The sequence below is a fragment of the Danio rerio genome, chromosome 16, assembly GCF_052040795.2.
Source record: "Danio rerio strain M-AB ecotype USA chromosome 16, GRCz13ab, whole genome shotgun sequence".
NCBI lineage: Eukaryota > Metazoa > Chordata > Actinopteri > Cypriniformes > Danionidae > Danio > Danio rerio.
Genome location: NC_141036.1, coordinates 50,292,501 through 50,318,719, shown reverse-complemented (window position 1 = coordinate 50,318,719; position 26,219 = coordinate 50,292,501). Strand labels below are relative to the sequence as shown.

Below are 26,219 nucleotides of genomic sequence, written 5' to 3'. Positions count from 1 at the left end.
GTATGTATGTATGTATGTATGTATGTATGTATGTATGTATGTTAGTTAGTTAGTTAGTTAGTTAGTTAGTTAGTTAGTTAGTTAGTTAGTAGGTTGATTTTATTAGTACCAGTAGGTAGATTCTTTTTGCAGCAAAGTTTGGCATTTAATGGAAACAATTAAGTCACACATATACATACCCACATATATACATAAAAAGTACCTTGTAAAAGATTACAAAATATTCAGAGCCACAATAGATGATGGGACAAAGCTATTCCTGAACCGTTTTGTCCTACTAAAAAGCATCTGAAACCTTCGACCCGAAGGAAGCAGGATATATATATATATATATATATATATATATATATATATATATATATATATATATATATATATATATATATATATATATATACACGCACACACACACACACATATATATATATATATATATATATATATATATATATATATATATATATATATAAATATATATATATATATATATATATATATATATATATATATATATATATATATATATATATAGCAGGATATATAGCAAATGAGCAATATTACACAAATAGCAGTGCAATAAGGCCGTATATCGGCACCGGTTGGAGGCGTGTATCCCACCAGTGTCTGACCAGTGCTAATATAGCACTACTACAAGTGTAATATTGCATTTATACACAGTTTAACGGCACAATCATGTATATAAAAAGAAAATCAAAAAATCAAAAGTCAAAAAATCCTTTTGTATGAGGAACTTCTTTCTTCCATTTCTTCACTTCTGCAGCTGACTGTCAGAACAGCAGAAACTGTTGCTAACTCACCAACGTCACTTTAGAGCTAGTGTTTGAATGAATCTCTTGCACAAAATATAAAGTGATGACAAAACAGGTAAGTCTAGAGACATTTCCCAGTATTTCTCTGTTGCAATAAGGAGATCACAATAATTAACCCCAAAAAAGCCAAAGCAACTTGGATTTGCAATAAGGAAAAATACTGAACACATGCAGGAATTTCTTCTTTCTTTCTTTTTACTGAAGTAGTCTGCAGTAACAAAAACAGGAGACTCATTAGAAACAAATGGAAGTACTCAGGGTTATACATAGAGTGGCTAACACAAAATGCATACATTCCTTGTGTATAAATCCCACCTTACAGTCAATACACAACAATTAATATAGTATAAATATAGCACTGCAACATACAAAAGAGAAAGATCGGCTTAGAATGTCACTCCCTAGTTTTATAATGATTTGATCAGAAATTGCGCTGAGTTTTTCTCCTCGAATAGGGTATTATGCAGTCTCTGTTGCATCTGTGGATGGACCATGGATGGATATCTACGCACTTTATCTCAGAAATTGTAAATATTTGCCTTAAAAGTACATTATGTTGTCCAACAGCTGCAATATTTGTCAAACTGTAGTGAGTTTATTGATCTGTAATACTGAAGGGTGAGGAGGCTATATGACTGCTGTTATTGCAGAATATTAACAAGATTCAAGAACCAGACAGAACTGCAGTATAAAATATGTACATATATTAGAAATTAATCCAATGTATATATTATCACGATATTTCACCAATTTATCGGTCACTGATGACGATCAGACAATTTTTGATTGGTTTAAAACCATTGTCATATTGGTAATGCATGGCCTTTGAGAAGGTATTGAGTTAAATCTCTTTTGAGTTACCATTATATGAAATATTTACCCTAACAGAATTTAATCAGTGCAAGATATAGTTTGTCAGACATATTTGAGTGATCCTGATACTCATAACGTTGGACTGTTTAATGTTAATAGATACAGTATAAATAATTAATAGTTAATAGTTCAGTATAAATAGTTTGATGCAGCAACAAAACTGCTAGTTTGTATGATCAAGTGAAAAATATTGGTATTAGTTTCATAATCGGCCAATAGTTGTTATTGGTGCATCCCTGTACCACTGCATATTCCTACTCTTCAAGTTTGAGGGTGGTATTTCTGGTGCAATGCATTTGTTTTCTTACTCATCCCTGGCTTCTTTACCTGGCAGATGTCCGTGAACGGCTCAGGACAGCAGGTGAGCTTTAAGCTGCTTTCCCGGATGCAGTTTGACATTTCCTGAAGAACAGAACAAATGCCTTTCTGCTGTGAAATGTATAAAAAGCTACTGTAAGAGTAGCATCGGTTCGTATGTCATTGTCTGTCAAGAAAGCTGTTATGCTCATTTGCACATTCAGTTTGGCGTGACTTGTTACCCTCAAAAGGTTACAGTAGATGTAAAAAATGTGCCTACCATATGGTATGGTGGCAGCGTTTGAATTGTTCAGTGTTTTATGTCTGTGTGCGTGTCAGATATAGTGTTCTATATTAGTCTTGATTTTACACAACTTCTGATGTCGAGAAAAATGTGGGTAAGAAGGCTAATTCTGAGTAGCAAACATGCTAAAGTACACTAGCTGACACAAGTCTTGTCGCCTATCCAAGTTTTAGGAACAACAAATATTAACTTGACTTCTAGTTGATCATTCGGTATCAGAAGTGGCTTATATTAAAGGCAAAGACCTCTAGATTACACTTATTTCACCAAAATAAAATATGATCATGCCTTGATTTTTTAAATGATTTAATTAGGACAGTAAGTTCTGACTTTGTTTAGACAAAAGTCCTGTCACTTGACAGAAATAATGTACAGTAGAATATAAAGTGATGGTGCAGTGGAAAAAGAATGAATATTGTGTATGACTCTCATGACCTTGAAGGACTGCATCCATACATCTCTGCAATGACTCACATAACATTAATAGTCATCTGGAATGGCAAAGAAAGCGTTCTTGCTGGACTCCCAGAGTTCATCAAGATCCTTTGGATTCATCTTCAATGCCTCATCCTCCATCTTACCCCAGCCTACCTGTCAACATTGGAATGTGAAAATAAGGGACCCCAAAAAAAAAAAAAAATCCCCAAATTACTAAATATGTTCATTTGGAGAACTTTCGTTGTAAAAAAACAGTTAAATGGTCAGTAATATGTTTTATTATTATTATATACCAAACAAATAAATAAATAAAAAATATATACATTAGCAGCAAATACATTAGCCAACAGTTTTGCTTATTAAAATTTATAGCTGATATAATGAAATAGAATCACGTTATCAAATCTCATTAGCCGTTTCTTCACTGTATAACTTACACATTCTGATTAAAGAGCAATGAATAAATCTCTTATTTATTTAGATTTTTTTTTTCATTTGATTACATTAAATAACAGGTGTCACTTTAAAACTGCACACATCCAATGTGCAATTGTAATTATGTGTGATTATGTGTATAACACGCACCCAAAAGCCAGACTTTCGCTCAGCTACAAAACGCATGTACAGAATCCGTTTGGGAAACAGCGTCTATTTATCACTATGGAGCGCATCAGCTGACAGTCATGCACCATTATATGACTGTTTCAGGATTGCATTGGAAGGGTGACTGCACCTGTAATGAAAATGAAAAGGGATTCCCACCTTTTTTATATTTATTTCAAAGTGTTTTCGTGCCTAAACAAAGCGAAAGCACAGAACAGACTCACAATTAAGAGCAACAGGCGGCCCCTGGTGGTTTGGCAGTATGGGTTGCGTATAAGGAGGATCAGCTCTTTAATGTTTTTTTGCCACCCTTCAGAGAAACACTGAAATTCGGGAAAACACCTTTACGGGATGATATCTGGATAGAACTGTGAAATACGCGAGAATCCTGGTAAAAAACGGGAGGGATGACAGGTGTGTAACTCAGACATGCTCAATAATGTTCATGTCTGCTGACTGGGCTGGCCGATCCTGGTGCACTTTGACCTTCTTTTCTTTCAGGAACTTTGATGTGGAGGCTGAAGTATGGGAAGGAGCACTATCCTGCTGAAGAATTTGCCCTCTCCTGTGGTTTGTAATGTAATGGGCAGCACAAATGTCTTGATACCTCAGGCTGATGATGTTGCCATCCACTCTGCAGATCTCTCGCACGCCCCCATACTGAATATAACCCCAAACCATGATTTTTCCTTTACCATACTTGACCGATTTAAGTGAGAACCTTGGGTCCATTCAGGTTCCAGTAGGTCTTCTGCAGTATTTGTGATGATTGAGATGCAGTTCAACAGATGATTCGTCAGAAAAATCTACTTTCTACCGCTTTTCCAATTGATCAACTAGAAGTCAAGTTATTATTTGTTGCTCTGAAAACTGGGATCCACGACAAGACTTTTGTCAGGTAGTGTACGTATAATAAGATTCTCATAGATAAATGTTGATTTTCAGAATGTGTTTCTTCAGTGAATGTAAAATGTTAGTCTAAACAATCACATTAACGGTTAAGAATTTTAGGCTTACATTTTGCTAGGACTTCGAATGTAGAGCCGATTTTGACTGGTTAGCTGTGAAATAGTTGCAAACCTTATATAAAATGAATAGAAGCTAAAATGGCTCATATAATATTTAGTCTGAGCTCCTGTGGTTGACAATCAACATTTTATGAAGGTTAAGCACTTGCTCGGATTGTCTCTGTGTTGAAAAATAATACATTTGACAGCTTTAATATAATATCCTTTTTTTGTAGCAGTTTTGGGTTCGCTCCTGCCAAAGTGGATGATGTTTTTAGAGTCTGCGGGATTTGGATGTTGCTAAGACTTTTATTTTAGCATGTTGATACACTTCCTATTGAAATGGAATATTGAATAGGGGGCGGGGCTTACTTTTTGTGCATCATTCCCTCATAACAAACTAATGGTAAGAGGTGGCGTGGTTGAAAATATTGTGGCTAAAGCGTCACACTGATGTCAATAGAAGATCCAACACTCTAAACACTGAAACAAATGGTCAGATTTTGATTTGACAACTTTTTTCAGTGGATTACCAGATTAAATGTTCACCTAAAGAATGACAATGCGCATTAGCAGAACAAACACTGGAAATTTCGATTTCACAACTGTCAACTTTTTTAACATGATGTTACAAACAAGGGAATAACAGATTCAGTGCAGTCCCAAATCAGGGTTTAAAACTGTTACAACATTGCAATTTCTTCTTGGCTTTGTTGGTTTTAATTTTAATTGGACCCAAATATTTAGTGGTCAATGTGTAACTTTATCATAATTAGCAAGAATCAAGGCTTCGACTGCATTTTATGTGTTTTAGACAGTTGTTTTTAAATATGTTCTTTCAACCAAATTGCATTTTGTCTTTTTTTTTTTTGGTAAGCATTTAAACTTTAATCTAAAAAAACATCCATCCATTCATTAGCTACCAATTCTTAAAGCAATAGTTCACTTAAAATTAAAATTACCTCATGACTTATTTACCCTCAGTCCTATTTTAGATAAAACACAGGTTTATTTTATCCTGGCTCTTCCATGCTGTATAATGGTGTTGGTAGTGGCTTTTATTTTGAAGCTTTCAAAAGCATGAAGATAGTAGTCTTGCCTATAGGGTGACAAATAGTCTTGAAATGGCTCTGTACTGATTTATTCAACAGTAGGCTCGAACACACTGAAAAAATGATTCATTGGACTTACAAAAAGGTAATTGCTTGCAAACAATCATATGGGCTGAATTTAAACCAACAAATTACATATAGTAATGTTTAATTTGATTTGTTTGTTTAAATTCAGCTCATATAATTTATTTGCAACCATTTTCCTTTAAACATTTCAGTAAACCCAATCTTTTTTTTCAGTGCAGTTTTTATCTGAATGTGTGTTGTTATAACGTGAGATGACGTGGGTCACACACTGAGAAGCCCAGCACTGTGTCTAAAACCGACTAATGTAATTATAGGAGAAACACAGGTACCAGTCCCTAAAGAATAAGCACTTATAATGAACAAATAACTAGCACTGTTTACAGATAGTATGTAAAAGATATGTACTAGAAACATAAAGATAGATACAAATATATTTACAAGTCGCGTTGGACAATAAGAGTCTGCTAAATGAATAAATGTAATGCACACACACACACACACACACATATAGACACATACATACATACTGTTACGGTCCCTAACTTAAATAAGACTCGTGACCAAAAGACAACGTAACATAATAAACAACGGCCAAAGTGCTCCAGCTAAATTATTTATTAACATAACATAACCAACAAAACAATCCAAATTGACAAGAGATGGGGAGCCCAACAACATAATAAAGAACAACCAAACAAACCTAAAGCAGGTTGGAGCTCCCCACTCCAAACAAATATCAAAAGGAAAGCATGAAGGAGAACACAACAATAAAGCCGTCAAAGACTGTGGTGACGTGGAGGAATGAGGGGCCGTAGAAGTCCGCTTCTGTTCGTTTTAAAGGCCTGACGCCACCAGATTAACCAATAGAAAACTGAAAAGTGAAAAGGACAAATAAGATCAATTGAAAGTAATTATTAAGGGCAGGAGTGATTTACAAGTCGCGTTGGACAATAAGAGTCTGCTAAATGAATAAATGTAATGCACACACACACACACACACACACACACACACATATAGACACATACATACATACATACATACATACATACATACATACATACATATATATATATATATATATATATATATATATATATATATATATATATATATATAATTAACAAACCTTTTTTACAGTGTAGGCTATGTATGATTAATATAGTGTGAAAATTTTATATTTACAAGTCGCGTTGGACAATAAGAGTCTGCTAAATGAATAAATGTAATGCACACACACACACACACACATATAGACACATACATATATACATATATATATATATATATATATATATATATACATATATATATATATATATATATATATATACATATATATATATATATATATATATATACATATATATATATATATGTATGTATGTATGTATGTATGTATGTATGTATGTATGTATGCATGTATGTGTCTATATGTGTGTGTGTGTGTGTGTGTGTGTGTGTGTGTGTGTGCATTACATTTATTCATTTAGCAGACTCTTATTGTCCAACGCGACTTGTAAATATAAAATTTTCACACTATATTAATCATACATAGCCTACACTGTAAAAAAGGTTTGTTAATTAACAGTTTTCGTATTTTGTGTTTTCCCATTTCCCAAACCCAAACCCCACTGTAATGTAAAAATATTACTTGTTGTACAGTGTCACAAAAATTGTCCTATATTAACGTGAATATCCTCAGCTATATCCCGTCTAGACTTCACCTTGCTGCAGTAGAGGCTGTAGTCTAGATGGGATACAGCCAGGAACATGCCGGATCCGGCAACTCTGACACCTCATTTTACCGATCCCCCTACTCAAAGCCCTCCAAAGCACTCACATTACATCCGGGCCTGGGCACGCTTACGTCATCGATGCTGCACTGTTCAGTAAGCGCTCTCGCTTAGCACAGTGGACATTTCTTTAGTTTTATCGTTTAAGTTGTTTGAGATGCGGTGACACTCAGTCAAATATTTCGCCGAACAGATCAGCCACTTTGACGCTCAAAAACAATCATAAAGCCCTCATGCTGCAGGAATTAGGAGGTTTGCTGAAGGTGCGCAGCTGTCGTGCAGTGTGGGGTTTGCGTCTTTAATAAACTACGTCAGTTTGCGTTCACTGAACAGTAAGAATGATTCATTAATCCATATGAAACAGTCACTTAAAAGTCACGTCTCGCTTTCAGTTTCGGGCTTAGGCACGCTTTGCACTCACACACAAGCGCACCGCGCCAAAGCCCAAGTGAACCGCGCTCAGGCATACCTCTTCCAACCAGGCCAGACCCGGCCAAGTGAACCCTACCTTAGCCTGATTCAGAGCACTCACACTTCTCAAACAATCCGGGATAAGGGCCTGGGCACGGTTCGGATAGCATTATATGAGTAGGCCCTCACTTTGTTCTGCGACTCCCCAACCCTTTTCACTTGCATCAGCAACAACCAATCCCTGCCCCGGCTCTTACCTTTAGTGCGTGACACCTCTACATCCTCCGGTAGTATGCCGGATCCATTACCCCGATCGGTTCCGGGACCTCACGATTCACAAATTAAGCACTAGATACAGCTGTTCATAAAAGTCACTTTTTTAACCTATCAAGGTGAGAAGTTGTTAATAGAAAGATCAGGGTCTCATAATGCAATTAAAAATAAATAAATAAATGAGGAAAAATAAAAGCATGAGTCACAAAATACAGAAAAGTGCTAATTTAAGAATATTTTCATCACTGCATTTTTCAGAGAATATTTCAGGTTCTGAATCAACAAGGTGACAATGATTTTATAGAAAGTGGCAGGCCTGTTTTTGGGTTAAATGTGCCCAATTGTATAAGAATGGCCTGAGCCGTTCTCTAGTAGAATGTGTTAAATAGTTTGATGGCCAGGAATAGAGCTCAGGAAATCACTGAAAAGCACCTCCATTAATCTTAAAGAATGTTTAAATTAACTCCGATTCTGCTCTCCTGAAAAAAGTGCTGACAGCCTATTTATATCCTGAAATAATGCGGGAAGAGCCTAATTTGTCTTGGTCTCAGAGGTGTCATCGGAGCGAATGCGCAAGAGTGGGTGAAACTGCCAGATGAAACAATAATAATTACACTGGGATTCGGATTTAATTACAGCCGTTATGTTTCTCGGGGTTCGCAGGTTTCCGTGTGCTTGCGTCTCCTCCCCCTCCATCAATAAAATCCATTAGTGTTTTTTTATTGAAGCTGGGTGCAATGTGACATTCTGGTTGAGCCACAGACACAACAGTGGTTGAAATTTATTGCATTAAAGTCTGCATGAACTGGGATCTGTTCTTCAAACCTCGCTTAAATGATCTAAGATGATTTGGCAAATCCGGGATCTTTTAATCTTGATAATCTGGCTAATTTGGTTCTTTAAACAAGTTCACGAATCTGATTAAAATGTCTGGATTAACTGATCTGAGATTGCTGAGTGTGTTGTGAAGGACTGATCTATCAATCCTTGAAATTGTGTATCGCCATACACAATAAATGCGCTATATAAATACACATTTTTGTTACATTTTTTTCTTTAATGGCATGCACAGATGAATTGTTCACCACAAAACTTGCAATGTGAGCTAACAAAATCAATATGGCTAGTTTTGATTTCATGCTTTAAACATTGTTCTGTTCTTGCTGCGAATACTGCAGTGTAGACAGACAGATGCTCGCTGTCTCTCCGGTTTAGGAGGTCAGCACAAGTTTGACTGTAAGTATGATGCAATCTCGTTTGATGCTGTTGGCCTGGCTGCGCTGTGGGAGCTGATGTTGGGATATGGAGGTTTTGTCTGGAGAGAGTTATTAAGAGTGAGAGATGCACCTGCAGGAATTCAGGATCAGCATTCTGAACTCACACCTGCCTCATCTCTAGACAATACAGCACTGATGTTTATAAACGCTCATCTCTAAACAGTCTGATCATCTATTGTTCTTTCACTCCATTCATCATTCTGTCCATAATGTTGATTTGATCTGTCCGTCTGTCCGTCCGTCCGTCCGTCTGTCTGTCTGTCTGTCTCTCTCTTTCTCTCTCTCTCTCTCTCTTTCTCTCTCTCTCTCTCTCTCTCTCTCTCTCTCTATATATATATATATATATATATATATAAATCACTCTTTCACTCTATAATCCTGTATTTTGTTCTCTCGATCGATTTTACTCTTGTTTTATCACTCCATTGTTCTATATATCATTCTATCACTCGCGTTTCATCCATCCATCCACCCACCTACCCATCCGTCCGTTGCTCTTTCACTATATTGCTGTTTTACTCTTGCTCTATTCTATCACTCGTTCCATCCATCCATCCATCCATCCAACCATCCATCCATCCATCACTGTCGTTTTATCTTCAATCTAGCTTTTTCACTCTATTGTTCTATACATTATTCTATCACTCTTGTTCTATCCATCACACTTTTACTCTTTTGTTTATATATTGTTTTATCACTCTCATCCATCCATTCATCCATCCATCCATCCATTGCTCTTTCAGTCTATTGCTGTTTTACTCTGTTCTATTCTATCACTTGTGTTCTGTCTGTCCATCCAACCATCCATCACTGTATCGTTCTATATGTATCTCTTTCACTCTATTGTTCTATTTATCGTTTTATCACTCCTGTTCCATCCGTCCACTCACCCATCCACTCATCCATCTATCCATCCATCCGTCCGTCCTTCCATCCATCCATCCATCCATCCATTGTTCTTTCAGTCTATTTCATGCTGTTGTTCTATTCTATCACTCTCGTTCCATCCATCCATCTCTATATCATTCTATATTTCATTCTATCTCTTTCACTCTATCGCTCTTTTACTCTTTCACTATTGTTCTATTTATCATTCTATCACTCTTAATCCATTCATCACCCTTTTAATCATTCTTTTATATATTGTTTTATCACTCGCTATCTATCCATCCGTTATTATTAGTGTTTTTCACTAATAAAAATATTGAACATCCTTTAACAGAATAATTACATGTATTGTCTGACGAAATAACATTTTATTATTAGCCTACATTATAGAAAACCCAAAGTCAAAACCGTTGGATGATGCATGTACAAAACAAAGATTAATAGAAATTTGCAGTCCGATAGTATTTTTGTTACATCACTCCTCTAATGGTTTAAACATGTCTTACAAAAGAGCATAATATCCAAGGGCCCTGCTTTGCTTTAAGATGCATTGAACATTTTTTTTTAGGTCAGAATACATGTTAAAAAGCCCTCTTCGGGGCAGTGCACTCCACAACCAGTGCAATTTCTCATCCTCCAGCGCTCTTATTCCTTCAGGTCAAGAGTATCCACACACACACACATACACGCACACAATAGTCATCTCTTAGTGCAGAGCATCTCTCTCTCTCCACAGAAAACACTTAATGATGTGGGAGAACGAAAGCTCCCTCCTCCCAGCGCCACATGCGCCGTGATGCTGGTCCAGGATGTGTAGAGCTGCTCTGGTGCTCCGGAGAGCAGATCGCTGCTGTAAGGGAGAAACAGTCCTGTATATCTGGCCGAATGCGTGCGTTTGCGTGGATGTTTATCGCGAGTATTGTGGATAATTAAGAGGCGCGTCGGATCTCCGGTGCATTCGGGAAGCGGTGCGCGTTCGCAAATTCTCCCCAAGTTCGGATTACAATGACCGGGAGAGCCGGCGACGGTGTGCTCTCCTCATCCGAACGCACTTTTCACCGGGAACCGAATACATCGGGAAGTTGAATCGTGTTTATGTTGCGCTGGAGATGCGGCGCGTCCGGAGCGAGGAGCGCTGGAGGAGTTTCGACTGAGGGCAAGAGGGAATATACGCAGGATTACGGAGAGGAAAAGGGAAAATGCAGTTTGAGACATTGCGTCAGTTCTGTAGCTCGGTTTTATCTCATTTTAATGGGGCTTTCACGCCGCCGCAGAATATTCTGCAGACAGAGCTCCTGGAGCAGGCGCTCAGCACCATCGGGTGAGTTTGTAACACATCACAAGTGACTATATTTGTGTTTCTTGCACCGCATATAGTCGGAGAATGTGTGTGTGTGTGTGTGTGTGTGTGTGTAAGAGGCAGCTTTGGTTCTGTGTAAATGAAATGCCGCAGCCGTTGTCATGACACTCAGCACGCATCTTGTTTAGTGGTAGCATTGTGAGAAAGGGCCAATCAGGGTTCAGTATGCTAATATATACTAGAATAATATCCAATCACAATTTAGTACAGTATGTGAACATTATAGTTTTATCAATGTCGCAATTTAAATGGGAAAGGTAAGCTTCCACTGTAAAAAATGCAGGGTTCCACACAATTCCTTCATGTTGTCCCTACACAAACCGATTAACTTAACACTTTTAATACATTTATTTAGGATTAAATATAAAAAATTAAGTTGTCCCAATGAAATCTCAAGAATTGTTGATTCAGCTTATTTTAAACAAGTGTTTTTTGAGTGTTTTTTCTGAGTGTATGTTTTGCAAATTGTACATTTTAGTTAGTAAATTACTTTAACTATTTTTATTTAGTGAGAGTCTTATTTATTTACATTTTTTGTAGCGGTTGTCACAAAATGTTTCTAATTTGTTATTTTGTATTGTATTCCTTTGTACGTTTGTCAGAAAAATGTAGTTTTATTTTGAATATAATCACGATTTTAATCATCAAATTTTAAAATAGCAAAACAATGTTTTGTTGTTAGACAACAAACACACTAGTGTTTTAACTACAGAAGAGTTAAGAAGACCCTGATTAATCAAGATTTGTTATCCCAACACACACACACACTCTCATATAGTATATGGGTCATTATTACTATAAAGTGCCTTTGAGACATCAAAGTTTTCCAAAAAAAAGTTTGAGATTTTTGGTTTATATTATAATTTATATAATATTTAATGTTTATATTATGCCTAAAACTTTTAAAAGGAACTCTTTTGTACTTTTTAGGAACTAATATGGACCTTTCAGGCAATAATATGAACCTTTTAGGCACAAATTTGTTCCTTTTGAAAATGTACCACTCTAGTGACAGCTCGCGTTTATTTCTGAGAGTGTAGCATTTCAATGTGATTATAAGATATATATTTTAAGAAAGGTTCCCTCGTCCCGAAGTCAATGGGTTTTTGTAAATAGGATTTCGGTTTAATTGCTTAAATAAGGTTCATGGCTAACACAAACTCAAGGTACTTTCACGTTTTCTTCTACGACATAAGACACATCAGTTACATCACACACTTGATTTTTTTTAATTAATTACACTTCTTTAAAAAGACAGTTACTATCAAGTTGCTGTATGGGACTACAGGCGATGTCGGAGACATTATACGTCATCGAGCTGAGCTGGTCTGGAGCGCAGCTTGTTTGCATTGGACATCTGGATTTGTCTATTATTTAAGTATTTTCATGAATAGTATTTTATAGTTTGTAGTATTTTTCTAATTTGGAATTCATATTGTGTGTAGATAATGTGTTAACTTGTAAAGACCGTAAAAACACATTCATTTGTTGATCATTTATTTTAATTTAACAATATAATAGAGATGCTTCTTACCAGTGCAGCCTGTCTCTCTCCTGCTCTCAGTAATGTAATCGTGTGAACAAATGTGTAAAAATACATATTAACTGTCATTTCAACGTGATCAATTGTTTTTTTGTCATTTTTTTCTTCATCTAAACAAATTTAACTCTATAATAACTGCAGTATTTAGACTCCTCCTTAAAAATGTATAGCAAATGTGTCTGTACGGGCTGCTTTTTACTGTACTTCATGACTAAACAGAATATTGAATGTTGTTCTCTATTCATGATGGAACTTACAAGCATATAGACTTGTACCTCATATCTCATTTCTGTCATCTGTTATTAGGGTAAGCGGGCTGTATGCATGCGCGCAATACACTTATTTAAATATGTCTTATGATATTACTATGTAGGCACGTTTTTCTACATACAGTTTTACAAATTTTACAACAACCGTAAAGCAAAACAAAATGTATTTCCTACGTAAAAAACTATCCAAAAGGCTCATAGGTCTATATACAAATGTGTTTTTGCGTATTTATTTGTTTATAATGTATAGTGTGGATTATAGTATAATAAACCGAGAGAGTAAATCATTGTTATGGACCATATTTCTAAAAATAAGCTTAAGAAGTTGTCTGTAGTAGGATTGGGCTGACGTCACAGGCGAGCGCCCTGAAGGCTCTGTAGTCCGTTTATAGCCCATTGTTAGCTTTTCAGTTCTTGCGTTTGCATTTAAGATCCAAAAGTGCTCAAAGTTGTATTTTCATGTGAGGATTATCCAGTTAGACAAAACATGTAAGTGTAATAAACAGTGTTTGAACACAGAGCTTATTATTTGCAATCTTCGAAAAGCCTATGGGAGAATCCTTTAGGGATTTTATCGAGGGAACCAGTTTTATGCTAATAGCCAATTAGCCCAATAGTATCGGAATCCAGCCTTTATAATGCAAGCTGAGATTTCATCACTGATGCAATGTCAGACACAATGCACTCAATGGAGCGAGTGACGTCACTGTGACGGTTAGGGGTGGGGTTTGGTGAGCGTTGGATGCGGCTCAGATTGCACTGCATCAGGTCTGCATCCAGACCCCTTTCGATTAGCCTAAAAGGTGACGTCATAATTTCTCCACCCTATTAGGTTTCATCAATATGCAAATTAATGGGAAAATTAACAAATATTGTCCTTCAAATTAAGCTGAATTTGCTAAAGAATGTATATTTTTAAACTTTATACTGGCTGTTTCTCAATATGCGTTCTTCATCGGTCATGCGTCCTCGTGTTCTCGTGCAACGTCATTATCAGCTGCCAAAGTTCAGTTCCAATACTCAAGACCGCAAGTACGGAGGACGCGTGAAACTTCCCGGGAGTGTTCTTGATTTCGAGGACGCACCGATACAGACTTGAGCACCGAACTCGCTCTGGAAGTCCCAGAAGTCATTGCGACTGGAGGTGGGAAGCGCAGCATTTTATTTAGATTTATTATTAAAGTTCAGAGATTTAACTTATTTACTTCAGGAGTTTGCCTAAATAAAACGGTGAAAGTAAACATTAACATGAACATCTTAATAAAGGAATAAGCACATTAAGGGTGATTGTTTGCTGAAATTTGTATTAAAATCAGTTTTATTTATGTTGTGCAGAGTATATTTATAATGTTTTTATGCAAAGTATATATTTTGAAAAGGGGAAAAGCAATAAATCGTTGCATGAATGCTGTAATATACCATTTAAAACATGTGAAGGTCATGTGACCATCAGGAAGAGCGCAGCATCTCATTTCTCAAAAGGACGCGTTCTCTGCCCTCGCGGTCTCCTGAGTTCGTTCTTCCGAGGACAACTGTCAAGACCGGTCTCCACATAAACGCAAGTCCGTTCTCTGCGTTCTTGGAATTGAGAAACAGCCACCGTACCTTCCGAAGAGTCCTCATGCATTGTGCTGCGTGAAGAACTAAACTAAATACTAAACAAAATGGTAAAACGCCCTGCCACTTAACCGCAAGATTTTATATAATCTATGTTTATTGGCTCAAAAGCAATTGATTCTATCATCTTGATAGTAAACAAGGTAAAGACAATTGCAGTGGCACAAAAACCCACCCAAATGTGCTTCTGTCCACTATTAGTTTTTACATTTCATGTAGAAACATTGTTACCTCACTGTTTGGCTCACAAATTGCTAGACAAGCAGGCGGGTCCCAGTCAGACCCTTGGCCAGACTCCAGCTCTAGCATTAAAAGCACTATCAATGGTCCTCACGGTAAACATCTGAGGCACCTCAGGGCACGAGGCTGAATGCTGTGCTTTTATGTGGTTTAAAGTGTTGATGTCAAGAGCATGCAAACAGCAGCCCACGTCTCACTCCAGGGATCTCCAGCACGAGCCCCTTGCACTGCCAGCACAAACACACACTCAGCAGATCCTCACGCTAGACTTCGCTCGCACCAGGAGTTCGGCGCAAGCATCTCTTTGTTCTTGTGCGTTTGCTCGTTCTCAAATGCCTCCGAAGCCTGATTGGAGGAGGCAAGGTGTGGCTGCTCCCTTCTGCTGTTTGCTGAACTGCATTTTAGAGAATCATCACACCGAGGCGTTTAGATGGTGCGCTCTTTACACAAAGTGGAGTTTTGGGGTGTTTTCATGCATTGCTTCTTTAATATAAGATGAACCAACTCAATTCTTAAGTTTTTTTTGGGCCAACTTAATAGTTTTATGTTCAATCCACTTGAATTTGAAAGAAGAAAAAGGTTAGGCTAATCAGTTAGGACAACATGAAGGAATTTTGTAGAACCATGCATTTGTTTACAGTGTGGCAAACGTTAAATGGATTGCAAAGAAATGTCAGCAGATAATGGCTTTTTACTGCTGAATTCTTCTCTTTTGATAATTAATGTTCACTTCTGTCAGCCTGTTACTAACAAATAGTCTGCCAAAACCGTGTGCTTTCTGCTTTAGCCTGACTCCACAATGGCGTAAGGAATGGCTTGACTGTATGTTTAGCAGCATTTACACTATCAGACAGAGTGTTCAGTGCCAGTCAGCGCAGATAGGGTTTGCATTTCTTCGGTGGTGCTGATAATGGAGCTTTTTGGAATGTTATACAATTGCGTCAGTCATTGCGTTGGTAAGGCAAGTGTGATGTAAGCAGCAATATAGATGATTATCGGATTTTTCTGTTTTTGGTAAACTGTTTTTGATATTAACTTGAAGTCAATGTGAACCGCACGTCATGGTTTTGCGAAGTACGAAACAACCCTGGATGACATCTATGTTGATCCTGGAATAACATCACAGACACAAATATTTGAACAATTTTTAAAAAGTGAATCACTTTTTGACCATTTGATATTAGGCATGGTTATATACACACACGGCCACTTTATTAGGTACAACTTATTAGTGCAGGGTTAGACCCCATTTTGCCTTCAGAACTGCCTTAATCCTTCATGACATAGATTCAACAAGGTACTGGAAATATTCCTCAGAGATTTTGGTCTATACTGACATGATAGCATCACGCAGTTGCTGCAGATTTGTTGGCTGCACATCTATGATGTGAATCTCCTGTTCCACCACACCTCAAAAATGCTCTATTGGATTTAAATCTGGTGACTGAGAAGGCCATTTGAGTACAGTGAACTTATTGTCATGTTCAATAAACCAGTCTGAGATGATTCATGCTTTGTGACATGGTGCGTTATCCTGCTGTGAGTAGCCATTAGAAGATGGGTACACTGTGGACATAAAGGCATGAACATGGTCAGCAACAATACTCAGGTAGGGTGTGGCGTTGACTAGATGATTAATTGGTACTAATACGCCTAAAGTGTGCCAAGAAAATATCCCCCACCAAATTCTGACGCTACCATCTGAATGTCGTAGCAGAAATGGAGACTCATTAGACAAGGCAACGTTTTTTTTAAATCCTCTATTGTTTAATTTCGGTGGGCCTGTGTGCATTGTAGCCTCTGTTTCCTGTTCTTAGCTGACAGAAGTGGCACCCGGTGTGATCTTCTGCTGCTGTAGCCCATCCGTCTCAAGGTTGGACATGTTGTGTGTTCAGAGATGCTCTTCTGCATACCTCGGTTGTAACGAGTGGTTATTAACAAGTCTAGCCTTTCCCCTCTGACCTCTGGCATCAGCAAGGCATTTGTGCCCACAGAACTGCCACTCACTGGATATTTTCTCTGTTTCATAGCATTCTTTGTAAACCCTAAAGATGGTTGTGCGTGAAAATCCCAGTAGATCAGCAGTTTCTGAAATACTCAGACCTGCTCATCTGGCACCAACAACCATGACACATTCAAAGTCACTTAAATCACTGCTGCCATATGATTGGCTGATTATAAATTTGTATTAACGAGCAATTAGACAGCTGTACATGATAAAGTGGTCGGTGCGTGTATATATCTTCATGATAATTTAAGTTAAAGTTAGTGCTTCTGCTACAGTATTTGACCATGTGTGTCATTTGGCTTAATACATTTTGTTGGCTGCAGAGGAAAAGCGAGTGAGCGAGAGAGAGAGTGAGAGAGACATATAGGGAGGAACAGGAGGAATAAATCATAATTGAAGTTTCTCTTAGATGGAATATCCCTTCCCACTGTCCCGCTGCTCCGTGAGGCTACATCGCCATGGCAACGTAGCTTGATCAATGCTGAGGGTGATGTGTGAGACGGAAAGAGCTACGGAAAAGAGAGAGAGAGAGAGAGAAAGAGGGATGTCCCCTGCACAGAGACAGCAGCAGGATTATTGAGAGGCTTCTGTAAACGCCGGCTGAGATTACCCGGCAAATGACGCAGAGGAGGAGAATGAATGAAGTTTCCAGTGCATGAGCAGAGCTTTATGAGGACTTTGAGCTTCAACGCAGTGTTCAGAGGTCAGGAAAGAAGAGAGAGATCCAGAATCATTCTCATCATTCTGTCATTATTCACACTGTCAAAATATTAGAACACTCCTTTCTTTCTTTCGCTCTTTTTTTCGCTTTCTTTTCTTTCACCTTTTCTTTTTCTTTTCTTTCTTTTTTACTTTTTTGCTCTTTTACTCTATTTTTCTTACCTTCTTTCACTCTTTCTGTTTCATTCTTCCTTTTTTGCTCTTTCTCTTTCTTTCACTCATTCATTCTTTGATTCTTTCTATGCTATTTGTTTTTTTCGCTTCTCTACTCTTCCTTCCTTATGCTCTTCTTTCTTTCTTTCTTTCTTTCTTTCTTTCTTTCTTTCTTTCTTTCTTTCTTTCTTTCTTTCTTTCTTTCTTTCTTTCTTTCTTTCTTTCTTTCTTTCTTTCTTTCATTTGCTCTGTCTTTTTGCTTTTGCACTCTTTCTTTCACTTTCTTGTGCTTTCACTCTTTCTTTCTTTTTGCTCTTCCATTCTTTCCTTTGCTATTTATTTAGCTTTTTTGCTTCTTTCTTTCTTTCTTTCTTTCTTTCTTTCTTTCTTTCTTTCTTTCGCTCTCTTTTGCTCTCTTTCGCTCTTTCCTTCTTTCGCTCTTTCTTTGTTCTTTTGCTGGTTCTTTTTTTCTTTGCTCTTTCTTTCTTTCTTTCTTTCTTTCTTTCTTTCTTTCTTTCACTCTCTTTTGCTCATTTTCGCTCTTTCCTTCTTTGGCTCTTTCTTTGTTCTTTTGCTGTTTTTTTCCCTTTGCTCTTCCTTATTTTCTTTCTTTCTTTCTTTCTTTCTTTCTTTCTTTCTTTCTTTCTTTCTTTCTTTCTTTCTTTCTTTCTTTCGCTCTCTCGCTCTTTCCTTCTTTCGCTCTTTCTTTGTTCTTTTGCTGGTTCTTTTTTTCTTTGCTCTTTCTTTCTTTCTTTCTTTCTTTCTTTCTTTCTTTCTTTCTTTCTTTCTTTCTTTCTTTCACTCTCTTTTGCTCTTTTTCGCTCTTTCCTTCTTTGGCTCTTTCTTTGTTCTTTTGCTGTTTTTTCCCTTTGCTCTTCCTTATTTTCTTTCTTTCTTCCTTTCTTTCTTTCTTTCTTTCTTTCTTTCACTCTCTTTTGCTCACTTTAGCTCTTTCCTTCTTTGGCTCTTTTATTTGTTCTTTTGCTGTTTTTTTCCCTTTGCTCTTCCGTATGTTCTTTCTTTCTTTCTTTCTTTCTTTCTTTCTTTCTTTCTTTCTTTCTTTCTTTTTTTCACTTTTTTCGCTTTCTTCTGAATTTTCACTGTTGTAGCAGGTAAAATAACTAAAATCCCTCAGTATAGTGATCTGTAACTGTAATTCACTCAAAACCTCCCTGAAACTGCTTTATCTGGGTGTTTCAATAGTATCTGAATGCAGACTTTATGATGCAAGCCGAGACTGCATATCTCAGACTTGCAATGTCAGACACAATGCACTGAATGGAGCTGGTGACATCACTGTGAGGGCTAGGGTTAGGGGTAGGCTTAAGTATAGGCATTAAAAAGCATTCTGCATCCAGACCCTTCTCATGTGCTTATCTGAAAATAATTGCATACCCGTTGTATAAACATCAGCCAATCACAGTACACTGTAAACTAGAAAACACCATATCATTTTAAAGAAGAAGTCTAAGTGAGCAACCTGATATTAATTTTTTCGGCTGTTAAACACTCTTATTTCTTATGGACACCTGAGTCTTTGCAGATTCCAGCTCTCTGCTATTAGTGCCTTCCACAAACAAACTCCCATCATCCTTTCAGGGAATCAGTTGCGCTTTCTGAGCATGAAAGAGAGCAGATGTCCCTTTTCTACATACCAGCGTCTCTGTGCTGAGAAACACCAGCTCTCCTCTCTGTCTGTCTGCACTGATGTAATGAAGCTGCTTGCCGCTGATGGTCACAGCCATATATAGAGCATGTGTTCCTCCACCTGTCATGAGATATTCCTATTGTTCATAACGCTCCCATGATGCTTTTCTCACAATATTTTCTTTTGCAGTTCATGTAATGATCTGCACTACACTTAAAATATATGTTACTTCAGTGCTGCTTGGACGTTGTTATTTATTAGTGTTTTCTCACGAAAATGAATGCCATGATCATAAGTTACCGATGTAACAATTTTTAATGTACAATCTAACAGAGTCAATTCTCGAAAGGTCAGCTAGTGGCTATACTGTTTCAGTTAAGCAAAAACACACAGGTAAATAAAAGAGATCAAGTTCATAGTGAATATCGGGATGATTCTCTGGCATGCTGATGTCGCTTTAGATTTGTTTTTATCAGATTTTTCCTCCCCATTCGGTTTACAGTCTTTTTGTCTTGACATCAAACGTGAATCTCCTTTTTCTCTTAGCTGTTGCCATCTCATTATATTTTGTTTAATCTGACAGACAATCGATGGAATATGATGTAATCTCATCCCACGTCTACTGTGGACCAGTTAATTTTCAAATGTGTGTGTGTGTGTGTGTCCGTCATGCATCTCAAGCCAAAATTAATTCTAATTGGAGATTTAACAAAATACATTCCCCAATCACATTCTCGTCTCATTTTTATTAGTCGACGAAAATGTCAGCATATTTTTGTTATAGTTGTCATCATCATCACTTAATTTTCATTGGTTTTTGTCAGTAAAAACTTGTTCATCACGAAAATTATGATGTAAATGATGAAAACTAAACTAACACTGCATCATCAAAAATTGCCAAACCAGATATAAAGCTCCCATAATGCAATTTGTGTGCAAATTAACTAAAAATACTTATTAATGACAACCTATGGGTACAGCATATGGTGCTAATGGTCTAATCTGATTCAATTATTTGTGCTTAGCTAAGCTAAAAAGTGCTCCTGCCAAACCAAGAGATTGACTGAATAGATTAAAGAGCCCATATTATACATGAAATAGGGTCATATCCTGGTTGTAAGGGTCTCCAACAACAGTCTAATATGCATGCAAGGTCAAAAAACACTTTCATGGTCTTATAATCTGCATTTATTTTTAGCTAATTATCCCAGCGACTCCTGTATGAATCGTCCAGTGATTCATTTGTTCCCAAACCCCTCCTTAGCGCGGAGCTAATCTGCGCTGATTGGACCGATGACAGTCTGTCGCGATTGGTCGACTGCCTTCAGTCAGAGAGGGAAATGGCCAATAGCTAATCAGCAATTTAAAAAGTAATCACAGTTCATACACGCTCGATAGTGTAGACGTGGATTTTAGCTGCCACACTATGGCGAGTGGATAGTGCCACGGATAACCGAACGAAGGAGACAGTCGTGTACTCGCCATACCACACACACACAAAAACACACACACACCTCCGGATGACAACGCTCGTTCGCTCTCTCTCTCTCTCGCTCTCTCTCATACGCGCGCGTGCGCACTAACACACACACAAGCACCACGCAGACTCTCTCTTTCTAATTCGCATAGCAATATCCGTGATATTGCTAGACAGCCCGCTCCCGTCCCAAATTAAACCCGTTACCGACCGCTCCCGCGATTTATTCGGAAATTTATTCCCGCGGCTGTCCCCGCGCCAGATTTCTGCGGCGCGGGAATAAATTTCCGAATAAATCGCGGGAGCAGAACTCTAGCACGGAGCTCCATAAACAAACAGCACGCGTCGCGTTTTTAACGTGACTTTGCACGCGATAAGATAATATATCCAGTTAACCTGATACAGTACACGCGGTTACAAGTAACAAATCACAACTAAATACATTTGCAAGCTAGAGTAAACGAGGCAACAACTTTAACCGCACGTACTTACACTTGAGAAATGGAAGAAACCCATCCTGACGTCCATCAGTTACTCTTTACTGATCCTTCCTTTAACAAACTCAGATGAAGTATTCTTTGTAGCATGTAGCTTCCAGAAGTTTCCAACTGCTTGGTTATAATGCTGATGTTTCATCTTTGGGTAGAGATTCAATATAATGTCCATCTGCAGTGTTACTTCAATCGACCGGCATGTTTGTGTGCGTGTGTTTGTGGGTGTGCGTGTGTTTGTGGGTGTGTGTCTGGGTTTCTGCGTCAGAGGGCGGGGCCTCAGGTTTGAAATCTCCCGGGTTTGCGCGTGCACGTGAATAACTTGGTTTCGTTCGTACGTCATGGCGAAACACCTAATGAGTCGGTATCAAGGCGACTCGTTTGAAGCACTATGAGTCGACTCTTTTATAGATGAATCAACCGTTTTAAACACTGTATTCTTACAGATTTAAGCCTTAGCTGGATACTTCACTTCACTTAGAGCTGTGTTACACACTACATGGAGGGGAATTTTCAAAAACCCATAATATGGGCTCTTTAAAAAAAAAAGTTTCATTCTTATAAAATGTTACACACAAAAAGTGTTCCTTTAAAGGTTTCATCATCAAAGGTTTTCAAACCAGATATAAAGCATAAATTGAAAGCATAAATAAACTAAAAAGACTCACGAATGACAACCTCTGGGTACAGCATAGCCTAACATTTGCAGTTGCTTAGTCTCCCATGGACTATTTCATGTGCTACATAATATTATTGCACTAATTTAAATAGGATAATTATCAAAACTTTTTTTTTTTTTAATGAGGTGCTAATGGTCTAAAGCTATTCAGTTATTTATGCTAAGCTAAGCTAAAAAGTGCTCCTGCCAGACCAAGAGATCAACTGAATGGTATTATTTAATACTGATATTAATTAATGTAAAATGTTACACGCAAAAAAAAGTGTGTTCCTTTTTGAGTTTGAATGAAAAAACTTTTGAATGACAACCCTTTTTTGTGTGCAACATTTTACAATAATTAATTTTTTTTTTTACCTAACATATGCTTTTTTCACCTAGCTGGGCACTAATTTAAATAGAAAGAATTATCAAAACATACTTTTTTGAGTAAGGTGCGTATGGTCTAATGCGATTCAATGATTTATGCTAAGCTAAGTTACAATGAATGGCTTCCACCAGGCTCAGAGATCAGCTAAATGGATTAAAAAAACATGGAAAAACCCATTAACTGTACTGTAGGTGATTTGTAAAATGAGCCTATTCCCCCCCAAAAAAGAAAACAAACAAGTTGAGAGTTTCATTATCAGTAATTTATTGACATTTGTAGTAGTTTAAAATCATATTTTGTCAGGGTAAATATAATTTATGGTACAAAAACTTAAATGAGCTGTTTTTGTTTTTCATTTTATTGGACAGATTTATTTATAAGACATTCTACTAGACATGTATATTATCTGTCCCTGAAATAAATACAGTGAATTAAAAGGTAGTTCTTCCCAAAAATGTCTAAAATGGACTGAGGGTTTATTTCTATGAATTGTTCTGTAAAGGAGTATGTAATTCATTTGGTTCTCATATTTTTTTCTTTATTAAAAACACTTCACAAATTTACAAACCCTGTCATTGTCCTTAGCCTAATTGAACCTACAGCTTTAATAAGTTTATTAAGTTTTGTTATGATAAAAACTGTTATTACAGAAAAAGCAAGTTTAAGCTGTTATCATTCACATCAACTGATTAAAAACATGAAATAGATAAATTCTACAAATAAATACTACAAATATATAATACAAATAAATGTAAAATTGTCCCTATGTTTCTGCCAGTCCTGTCACAAGCTGACAGTGATCAAAGATGCGTTGTATCATTGAATTGTATGATTTTATTCTTGTTTTTGTATGATTTTTTAAGGACAACAAGCTTAAAGGTCAGGCCTTGGCATCTTTTTTTTATAACTGAAAATGCACGCTTTTTTTGGAATGTCCCATATGTGTGTATTTATACTGTTTTAATGTCAACAAAAGTCACTTTGTCAAACGTTTTAACTATTGTCACAGTGTATATATTATACATGTTGTCAGAGTTAATATTAAGATCCAATATTGCAATTTGAAAGTGTAAACAAACAGAAAACAGCCCTATCTTAAGCTATTAACAAATATTTTTATAGTGTAAATTATTTTTATAGTTTAATAAAACATATATCATTAAACTTTCTGCAATGCTCCTTCTTTGGAAAATAAGACCAAGCATTATTAATATGCACTAAGACAGTTTAAAGTTAATGGATATTGTAGATACAGTATCATTTGATCTTTAAGGAATTTGATCAGAAGAATTGAGTGTTTAGACTTGAAAATATTTTTCTTTTTTTTTCTGAAACTGTAGAAAAACTGTTTCTGTTCTTATTACTGTGGATTTAAGAGTCGCATTGAGATTCATTACTATTGAAAGGTTTGGAGCCTGTAATTGTTATAAGGCTGAATTAATTTGAACAAATATTCTAAAATATTATTGCAATTTAAAATAACTTTTTAATTTGAATACAAGTGAAAAGTCTATTTATTCCTGTAATGCAAAGCAGTATTTTCTGCATCATTCCTCCAGATTTGAGCAGCACATGATTAGCCATTGCAATTTGCTGCTCAAGAAACATTAAAAACTTCTTAGCTGCTTAATGTTTTGTGTAAACCATTACACAGTTTAAGGAGTCTTTCATGAACAAAGTCTATAAAAGTTTTTACTGTTCCTTTTGATCTATTTTATTGGTTCTTTAAAACCATATATTACGGCATCCACACTTTCTTCCTTCGACTTTGTGCAGCAGATTTGTAAACGTCTCTATTCCAAAACATCATACAGTAGCTTGCTGACGTCCGTTCTTGTTGTTTTTACCCCTGTAGTTTTGTGATCCCATGACTTTCTAGTGTGACGTCCCACACAGTTCAACTTCTGACCTCTGAAATCTTCATTTCTCATGCGAAGCTCTCTGAAAGCCAGGATATATAGATTTTTTAAAAAACTTTTTCTCTGCGACATTTCTTCATAGTAATAGAGAAAACAAAATGTAAATGTAAAAAATGTAGCCAGAATTCAGTTTAAAGTTGAAGAACTGATAGCTGACATTTTCAATGGAAGATTATAGTGCTGATTGACTGGATCTGAAAAAAAAAACCTTAATTTGCAAAGCTTTTTATTTTTAAATTACACATTTGCATTGCTTAATGTTTTAGACTTCACAAGTTTCAAGAGGTAGTTCACCCAAAAAATGAATGTTTCCTCATTTAATCACAATCAAAAATGATTTTTTTTACTGCTTGTTTAATCCATAAAATTGTTTTTGGGACCACTTAATTGTTTTATGTTAAATCCACTTAAATTTGTTAAAAATATTTGAATATATATGTATTTTTGGTTCTAAAATTGTATGAATTTCTTTCTTCTTTTGAATGGGAATTTTTCCCAATATTTTCCTATATATCATCTGATGTGTTTAACAGAATAAGGAAACTCAACCAGGTTTGGAATAAGTAGAGGTAGAGTAAGTGATGTCAGAATTGTTTTTATTTATGGGTGAACTGTCCATTTAAATGTATTGTACATCGTTTATATATCATAAATGTACAGTTTGAATTCACACAACTTTTTTGTTTATATGTATATGGGATAAAGACAAGACATGCCATTTTGATTTACTTTCCACTTTATTTACTTAAGTGATTTCTCTTTTAAAAAACTGAGTGCAATAATTGAAAAAGAAAGTCAAAATATGGGTGAAATAATCATCGAGTGTAAAAGCATGGTTGAATAATGAATCCATATATGAAGACATTCATTCATTCATTCATTCATTCATTCATTCATTCATTCATTCATTCTTTTTCCTTTGGCTTAACCTCTTTTTCAGGGGTTACCACAGTAAAATGAACCGCCAACTATTCAGGCATATGTTTTACGCAGTGGATGCCCTTCCAGTCGCAACCCAGTACTGGGAAACACTCATACACTTTCACATTCACAAGTCAAATTTAGTTTATTCAATTCAAATATAGCGGATGTCTTTGGAATGTGGGGGAAACCAGAGCAACCATAGGAAACCTACGCAGATACGGGGAGACCATGCAAACTCCACACAGAAATGCCAACTGGTTCAGCCAGGACTCGAACTAGCAACCTTCTTGCTGTAAGGCAACAGTGCTAACTGCTGAGCCACTGTGTCTTGTATGTATTCATTCATTCATTCATTAAATAATACTTAATAAATACTACATAGATGAAAAAAAAATCTTTATTAATTAATATAACATTATATATAACATATTATAATAATATAACATTTTACTGATAACATTAATTAAATTGAAATCAGAAAACTATAAAAAATCTACAGTTATGTCTTTGATACTTAACTAACATTGCTAACTAACTAAAATGTGTGAAAATAAAATATACAAAACATAAAAATGTTTAGAAGTTACAGTTTTAAAATGACATTAATATGTGTAAGACTCAACATTTAGTCTTTAAACAAATGTGATATCATAAAGCCTGTACAAAAAGT

General features: G+C 36.4%; 1 protein-coding gene across 49 annotated transcripts in view; it reads left to right on the top strand.

Moving 5' to 3' along the window:
* The window catches only part of rims2a (regulating synaptic membrane exocytosis 2a), a 317,393-nt gene that overhangs the window by 94,428 nt on the left and 196,746 nt on the right, over positions 1-26,219 (top strand). For 23 of the 49 annotated variants that reach the window (XM_087287980.1, XM_087287978.1, XM_087287977.1 and 20 more), the window contains exon 1: positions 10,948-11,455. The exons of the other annotated variants lie outside the window; for them this stretch is intronic. In XM_087287980.1, coding sequence (XP_087144106.1) covers positions 11,334-11,455 — 122 coding nt within the window. In that variant the 5' untranslated portion in view covers positions 10,948-11,333. Of the gene's footprint in view, positions 1-10,947; positions 11,456-26,219 lie in introns of those variants that run through there. 49 annotated transcript variants of the gene reach the window in all.